Source organism: Halictus rubicundus, chromosome 2 (assembly GCF_050948215.1).
Source record: "Halictus rubicundus isolate RS-2024b chromosome 2, iyHalRubi1_principal, whole genome shotgun sequence".
NCBI lineage: Eukaryota > Metazoa > Arthropoda > Insecta > Hymenoptera > Halictidae > Halictus > Halictus rubicundus.
This window is the reverse complement of record NC_135150.1, coordinates 26,571,891-26,580,793: the sequence shown is the minus strand read 5'-3', so window position 1 is coordinate 26,580,793 and position 8,903 is coordinate 26,571,891. Positions and strand designations below refer to the sequence as shown.

The 8,903-nt window shown below is 41.0% G+C and overlaps 1 protein-coding gene and 1 long non-coding RNA gene across 3 annotated transcripts in view; both read right to left on the bottom strand.

Annotated features, from left to right (window-relative positions):
* Positions 1-1,137: 1,137 nt before the first annotated feature.
* The window catches only part of LOC143365878 (uncharacterized), a 66,186-nt gene continuing 58,420 nt past the window's right edge, over positions 1,138-8,903 (bottom strand). The window contains exon 2 of the long non-coding RNA XR_013084612.1: positions 1,138-7,631. This is a non-coding gene — a long non-coding RNA (uncharacterized LOC143365878). The remainder of the gene's footprint in view (positions 7,632-8,903) is intronic.
* The window catches only part of Yki (Transcriptional coactivator yki), a 59,304-nt gene continuing 57,344 nt past the window's right edge, over positions 6,944-8,903 (bottom strand). For both annotated transcript variants that reach the window (XM_076806375.1, XM_076806373.1), the window contains exon 6: positions 6,944-8,345. Coding sequence is in view for 1 of the 2 variants with exons in the window: in XM_076806373.1 (XP_076662488.1) it covers positions 8,250-8,345 (96 nt within the window). In the remaining variant the exon portion in view is untranslated. The remainder of the gene's footprint in view (positions 8,346-8,903) is intronic.

Here is an 8,903-nt window from a genome sequence, read left to right as displayed (position 1 = left end):
GAAATTCTCCTAAATTCAGGTAAAAATTTTAATAATACAAGAATTCTTCTTAATTTATTTTCATTATAGTAATTCTTTTCAAATTAAATTTTATTATAGTAATTCTTTTAAAATTTAGTTTATCTTGAAATTCCCCTAAATTCAGGTCAGAATTGAAATAATATATGAATCGTTAATTTATTTTCATTATAGAAACTCTTTTAAAATTTAATTTTATCTTGATATTCCCCGAAATTGAAAGTCCCCTTCGCAACAGTTTTACTCGTGTTATTAAGTTTTAATTCGAGACAAAGGGGTTTTTCGGAACAGTTTCAGAAACTGGAGTCGCCATGATAAAAGTTTCCGGGGGTTTACAATGCAGGATATAGTAGGTAACGCTTCGAACGAGGAGCATAAGTTGGTAGAAGCGCAAAACAGCATTTAAATTGGGGAAAATCTGGACATAGACGGCGGGACATACATAGATGGTCGCCGATGAGAGGAATCAGGATTGCGAGGGTTGTGCCGTGATTGGGGAAATAAATAGACACAGAATGACATCGCTTGTCAGTACGTAAGTAAACAATATATTTATCATTATCGTTATTACTAAGGCACTTGTTACCGATATAAAAATGTACTTCACAAATTATTGCCAATGAGCATATTTAAATACTGATATTAAACAACTAATTGCTTCTCGTAGTTATAATCTCAGATATTATGGTTGCGCCGCCTAAGGGGAGTCTGACAACGTTTTTTCCTTCGTTTTCGATTTTTTTTTTCTTTTTCGTCCATTTTCGATTCGTTTTGTTACCGCCATCCGGTGGTCGACTTGGTTCGCTGACGAAAATAGAAAAGAGAGAATAAGCACGCTATCGCGCTTCGCAAAAGAATTGTTCTTCGCGATTTCTGAATCAAGGCACTTTTTTCGAGAGGTGTGTTCCGCCCCCACCCCCCCACCCCATCCACTCTCTTTTTCTCTCTTTTTCTCTCTCTCTCTCTCTCTCTCTCTCTCTCTCGCGGTCCTCGCGATGCTCCCCCAATTCTCAAAAAGATCCCCCCCTCCCCGCCCCGCCCCAGTCAACGTAAAAACTAAATTAAGTTTAGACTAAAAGCAAGATACGGTGTATGGTAATATTAATATTAATCGTTAACTAGCAATTAAAATAATACATTTAAATGTATATCTCTGACCTGCACGGGATGCCTGGAAGAGCTAATCGCGTCGCGAACACGCTCGCGCGCTGAAAAACAATTGATTTTGCGGGAGCGCGCGCCGTTTGATCTATATAGATCTATTCGATCACCCGTTTCCGACGGTAACTTTCGTCGATCGGTTTTGGTTCCACCGGCAGTTCACGCCTCGATCGAACGTGACGAAAAGAAAACATCGTGGACGCTGGCTATCCACAAATATCTGGACACACCTGGCACCTTTAAACAAATAGCATAGCAATGCTACCATAATGTTAACACTGTCCAATAATATTAAAACTAGGTTCACGTGACGCGCTCTCATATTTTTCATTTACAGCTACAGTGATTTCTCCATGTATGTCGCCCAGGCCTGGATGATAAACGTCGCGGAATTATCCCCACCACCACTACCCCGTTAGGGGCCACGAGACTCGAGAGGCAAGGGTGTGTCTCCTACACGATACACGACGCTGGAAAGACCTGTGTCGTTGACATATATCGAGAATTCGCTGTATTGAGATTCTAACGATGGGCCCCGCGATGAATTATTCAACAAATTTATTTGTTTCTGTATATATTATTGTCCCCTTGCACTCGGAGCGGTTTCAACTCGAAAACATTTCTTCCGACCTAGAATATTTCCATTCTACTTTTTTAGACTCTATGCACATGAAATTGACACATTACCTCGTATCAAATTTAAATGTTTAGTCATTTGTTAAATAGAAACAAATTTAATAATGCAAACAATATTTTGAACAATGTTACAGCAATGTTTAGTGACGCCATTCGAGTGCGAAGGGTTTAAAAAATGGCTAAAAATTTGGACGTCTTTGTTATTTACATTATATAATAATGTAAATAGTCGCTTTTCACGGTCCGTAAACCTAGGATTTGAAATTTTCCAACGCTTCTGTTTACAGCACTGCTCAGGCTGTTCTTATACTGAGGACAATCGACACTATTCTAACTTGGAAGTTTTGTTAATTATAATGTTGCTCGGACTTCGAATGGATACAATTATCCAGGAAGTGCAGTTATCTACGAATAAGAGACTTTAGCTATAACAATTGCTTTAATTGTTCAGTTATACCTTAAAATGTGTAACTTCCCGTAATAAAGCAATAAAAGGTTTTATTGCCGTTCGAAGATATTTTCCGGAAGACAGCAGGTGTGCAAATGTCCAGGTACTTTCGGATAGCAGCGTGCGTCCGGGATAAACAAAATAATTTGTGCCTTTCGACGTACGGACGAATCGCTTCGTAAAAATTGAATCCTGGCTCGTAACGAACGTTGGTCGAATTCGCGATTAAAACAACATTCACCCCTTGACCTTTTCTTACGTTGTCGACGTTTTACAGGGCTGTCAACAGTATCACCGTTCGATGAGGCGATAACATCATTAACGCTCTATCTACCGGAACATCGGGCTTCTCAATGACCTCGACATGGACGTACAGAAATCAAACATCAACAATTGATACGACGCCGTGAAAAAGCGACGGTAAATTCGTCCACGAACCAACAAACAAGCTGCGAGCAACAAAAATTCATAACGCATCGTTACGGTCGTTGAAAAGCCTGTTAACAGGTTTTTTTCCGGTAGCCACAGCGTTAACGGAGAACCACTTACTACTAGACCGCGGGGATCTTCGTACATTTGCAGCTGGTAAAAACTAGAAACTGAAAAGAGAAAAAAAAAACAATTCGAAATTGACTGGAAATTACGGTGAAACGTTTCGCCAAGACGAACAACCGAAAATAATTGAAAACGGTAATCTCAGTTTCTCTAAAAATATAAATTTCCATAATGATCGAGACGAGTTCTCTCCTCGCATAACAAAAAACAAAAAAAAAAACCATCGAAAACACATATAATTCGTTTCTTTTTTTCTTTTTCTGTTTTCGTTTAATGAAAAAACACTGCCCCGTAAAGGGTTCGGCGGCGAACGATCGATTTCTCGCGGCCACGGTCACGGTACCGTCCTCGCTTACTCGTTATTTTGATAACTGTGTTGCCGGCACCATCGCGTGCCGTTAGAATACTATTTAATACTATATTAGAGACGTTGATTCGCGGCGATTAGGCGACGATCGGGGAGGGAGGGGGGGAAGGGGAGGAAGAGGAGGAACCGTGGCCCGAGGAACGAACGTTTTCTACGCTCGGTTCGGTTAAAACAACGGGTCAGGTCTACCCGTTGTTTCGCGTTGGCACGTGTGTAACGATGCAGGCGATCGCTTTCCCTAAGTGTTCTCAGTCGAATAATACAGACAGTAACGCACAGTGTCGGATGTAACATTACAATGATCGTTTTTGCTTTTCTTCTTTCGTTTCTCGATTAAAAACTAAAAAGAAAGAGGTCGAAAATTTGCGTTCGGCGCTCGCGCGAACAAACCATACAAACGAAAGTGTTCTCGCTCTCTCCGGAGATTTTCCTCGTCGCGGGAAAAACTGGGAGAGCGGTTTCCGAAGCTCTGTTCTACCCTCGAACCGTTCGAACGGGATCCATCGATCCACCGATCCTCGATGAACAACGGCCACGGCGCACGCTCCGCCTCGAATGCGATCCTAGCTGAGCAAAAGTCTAGCATTTCCTGCGAAACGCCTTCTCCGGATTAGCAATTTCATAGCAATTTCATTTTACATACATGTTTCGTCCACAAAATTTAGTTACAAGTAGACTGGGGATGCATTTCCGATCAAAATGGAATTTGGAACATTCGGAAGATTAAACGAATTGAGCCGCAAAAATGATTGAAGAAAGATAGAAATTTGCAAGTGGCTTCTGCTCCTTGAAACCGATATAGAAATCCGCAGTCTGCGAAGTTACTGAATTGCTTGCAAGATGGAGTAAAAGATACACGGAAAGCGCGAAAGATTATTTTTGACGGTAGAACGTGTTTCGACTCCAAAATAATCACGAAATTCGAAAAGAAAGAGCTGCGAATTATAATTTGCACGCCTAATACATGAAAATGAAAAGTGCCGACTATTGCCGGTCTAGGGGTATAGTCATCGAATGGATATAAAAGGTGTTGTGTTAAAATATAGAAATAGAGCGAGAAGAGATAAAATTAGTTTTGCTCAGCTCGAATCGCACGTTCAGCCAGCGCGCGGTGACGGCGGACGTAACTGCGACGAATCAATAACAATCAATGCTCGACGAACAACAAATAAACTTCAACAAGATAATGCTTAGATCATTCAGAAAAATAAAATCGTCTCTGGCTCTCCTCCTCCTCCGTCCCCGGTCGACGGAGAAGGAAACAAAAGAAGAAGAAAAAACAAAGAAAAGAAAACGTGGATCAGACGGATTAAAAAATTCATGATTGCGCGATCGTTATCACTGGGTACCACTTATCAATCGTTACGTCAACCTCTCCGCGTTCTCTCCCCCTCTCTCTCTCTCTCTCTCTCTCTCTCTCTCTCTCTCTTCTCTTTTCCCTTCGTTTCACGACGTATATTTGTGTACACTTAAGCTGCCATGTAACTAAAAATATATACATATATATAATATATTGTCTGTACGGGGTGAGTCACCCACGACCGGAAGCTGAAACGTTCGCGAAACTGTCGCATCGAGAAATGTTTCAGGCGGAGATCGAATTGATCAAGATCACGATCGAAGAGTCGAAGATCGAGTTGTTTCGACGAAGACGTTGTTCGATGTGAACAGTGGATTTTTATGCGAAAGAAAAATTGTCTGTGTTAATTGCAATACACAGGAGCTACATAGACATTTGTCCCTTTGATAATGTTACCGAGTTGAAAACGATACAACGGTATCTGTAAATTGTTTAAATGTTTCTATAAAATCCACAGTCTAATAATTAGCATTCTCGTAAGTAGTCGCGTAGAGGACGCTTGGTCAAGTGCGAGCCTTAGTAGATTCGGTATAACCGTAGTTCTGTATAAAAAATAGCCTTTTTCCGCTTAATAACGCGTTAACGATACAAACATGTACGAGTCCATTGAAAAAGAAACCTGAGTTTCCAGCGTCTTATGCATTTATCAGTAGATGCGATTTAAAGCAGCGGACAGATTAAGAATATCAATGTATTAGTTTCAGCTCATGAAAATCATTCAGGAAAAAATGTATGTAGCTGGGTCCTCTCGCTTGTAATCGATACAATTTTGATTTTGCATAAAGATCCGTAGTCTGCGTGACGTGCACCTTGAAACTTTTCGATTTCGGTGTGAAAGATTCGTCGATAGAAGAAAGAGTTTCGGAAGGATTCCAGATTGCAGTTATCAGGCGACTCAGCCTGTACACGTACATAGTATTATATGTATATGCGTGCGCGCGTTGTTTCTTTACCGAGTCGCTTCGATTGTTCGGTAGTTGAACGATTACTCTACAGGTCGTTTCGGCGAGAAACAGACAAGTACAAGTACAAGTTTGATCGGCCTCTATTCTTTTTTTCTTGTCGCTTTCGCTTTCGTTTTCGTGCACGTGGCGCTCCCGTGATCCCCTTTCCAGAAAAGAAAAGAAAGGGGATATCTCTCTCTCTCTCTCTCCCTCTCTCTCTCTCTCTCTCTCTCTCTCTCTCTCTCTCTCTCTCTCTCTCTCTCTCTCTCTGAGCGAAGAGAACGAATCAACGCGAGAGAAGCAAAAAAAAAGAAAACCCTTACGGCTAAAGAGATATTTAAAGATAATTCTATAAATATCATATACTCTCCTTTTGTAATCTCCATTATATAACTGTATGGTAGTATAAAACGTAAGAGAATTTTACAATCTAACAGCGTTTTCAAAATACCAATATAACTGCAATTCGTAACAAGTATAGACTTTATATATAAAAAAAATATATATATATTCATTTTGTGTTCCCCTCTTCGAAGTATCGTTTAAAAAGGGGGGTCTCTCTCTCTTAAAAAACGGTGTGTTTGCTTACTTTTAACAATTATTACCACATGTTTCGCGTAAAACATCTCGTGTTTATGGACGGTTATTGCTTTGAAAGAGTTGACGATCTCAATATAGTATAGTTAACGTGTATAATATCGTCTCGTTTATATATATATATATATAAATCGATTGCAAAGAGAAAAGGCACTTCGTTTGATCAAGCATATGTCGCTTCTTGTAAAATAGTCTGAGCATTTATCGACACTCGATTGCAGTGTATATGTATAGTTCTGTGTGTATATGCGTATAATATACTTTGGACACGCGATTCGACGAAATCTCGTTTCGAATCTGAATCATACACGTAACACGATTTGCTCCGTATGCCAACGTCAAGGTATAGACAATTGTGTCCGTGCGTTAAAAATGCTTCGATACTTTTAGACGTTGCTCGCCGTTGCTTTCGTAAACATCCTACAAAGATCACCGCGCTATATCAACCGACGTTTATCGAATAAAATATCGTTTACTCTCTAACATCATACCCTTTTTATCCCATCACTTCTTTCTCTCTCTCTTTCTCTCTTTCTCTCTATATCTCTCTACCCCCCCCCCCTCCTCTCTCTCCATCTCTCGTTTCTTCCGTAAATAATTGCACTTGTTTTGTGTATCGTTTCGCGATCGCGATCCCGTGAACACATCAGGTATGCTGTTTTCTTCGGATTCGGATTCGAATTGTCCCTATTGTCCCTATCCATTCTCCTATCCGTTGAAAATTTCGATCGCACGCGAGATCCATGATCGGTCACATCAACAATCTGATACGTCATGATACCAGATATCCCCGTTTGTAAATCAACGTGATATAAATATAATTAAACAACAATTTTCTCGTTAACTTTTCTACTCTCGGTACTATCGGGAAGTGCATCCAGCTCTCTCTCTCCTCTCGTTCAATCTCCGCGCTCTTGCACCGTATGTACGTATATGTTCATACACATATATCGACACGGTCGAGCGCGTCTAGAGCGTCCAGAACACCGGCCCCCGTTTACTTTAAATATTATTATCAAAATATTCAGTCCTCTCTCTCGCTCTTCCTCTCGTACAGTGCTTCGACATAGAAATACAAACTTATATACAAAATGTTCGGAGAGAAATGCACTCATACACGCATACAAACACGCGAACACGTCCGAGCGGTATTCTAACGGTAAGAGAGAAAGAGAAAGACCCGAATATATGCGTCTCTCTGTGTGTGTGTGTGTGTGTGTGTGTGGGTGGGTGTGCGTCTGTGTCTGGTATGTGTCTATGTTATGTTTGCTCGTGTATGGTATAATGTGTTTTCGTGTACACGAAACACGATGTCCCAAAAACCTCGAGGTTCTCTTCTTCCTTCTTGCTATATATAAGAGAGTGAAATCATACCTCCTTATTCGATTCCAACCAACATTATCCATTATTCTACGTGTAACGAGAGAGGTAGAAATGGTAACGAAGAAACACGGTGATTCGTTCGAAACGAAGCCTCGGGCGGTAATTGCGGCCTGCTCGGTTTATAACTCTCAACGATCTCTCTTTCTCTCTCTCTTTCTCTCTCTCTCTCTCTCTCTCTCTCTCTCTCTCTCTCTCTCCGGGAAGACTCAAACAAGCTTGCCATGAACACTAGAATTATCAAGGCTTCGAATTTTTTACCATTTTTACCACCAAAATCTGGAACCCAATAAGAGGCACGATTCGGCGAATCGGGCGTCAATATTTCTGGGACACTATATATATATATATATATATACATAGATATATATATCCGTGGATCTTCGAAACGTTCCGGATCATTCGATGTTCCGATCATCCAAATATTCCGTGGTATATGTACACGTGAGTGTCCGCGTTGCGACCGGAAGTTGCTTCTCCTCCCGCCTTGAACTCTTTAGAATTTCTCTTTGACCCCTTGTACACACGCACGCGCGCGCGCGAGCATTTATTCTTGTTTCATTTTTCCTGTTTTTTTTTTGTTCTTTTTCTATATATATATATTCCGTGAATTTCAACTTTCTTTCGTTTGCGTGGAATAAGTCGTTGCTCAGCTGGGTGTATGATCCTCCAGAATCCTAACGCTCGGTATAGACGTATTGAAATTGCGATTGTTTTGTGTGTTTGTTTCGAGTCGATCTCGTCGATTGGTTGCCTGTCATAGACAATCTCCGTCTCCGCACACTACAGCCACGTTAGCACGTTTTCGGGTTTCGTCGTGTTCGGGTTTATGAGCGACTGCACGTCGTCCAGAATATCGGTACTGAAGTCTTCGCTCAACTGCAAACCAGACGACAACAGACAGAGAGGCGGACATTAAATCGCGCGACGCAAGCAATTTTACAGCGATACACGCGCGTGCGATCGATTTCGTTCCGACCAACGATTCCGCTTCGATCCGATCGTTTGTCTCGAGTTTCTGCGATCGCACGCGCGTACCACTGTGTGTGCCACAGGATCGGTCTCTTCACAACTAAACTATTTGCCGCACGAAGAAATATCTCGAATAGAAGTCGCACAGATTCCAGGGAGAGCATGGAGTACCGCAATTTATTTCCTGGATCTTTTCAGCAAGAATTACAAGTTATAATTGTCGTTACTGGACAATTTATTGAGAATTAACTGTTGATAGCCAAAGTGTTAATGCTGTATCTACCGGGAGCCTATTAATTGGATCGATGACCGTGCCATACCAAAAAGCAATTTCACACGATAATCCCCAACAAAATTATTGGACTATGTCGCCAAGGGTTAATCGTCGGTTCAGAATTAAAATTGCCATTACTATCAAAGAGAAATGATCGCCGGTGGATAATGCGTTCTAACATTTTAATTTTA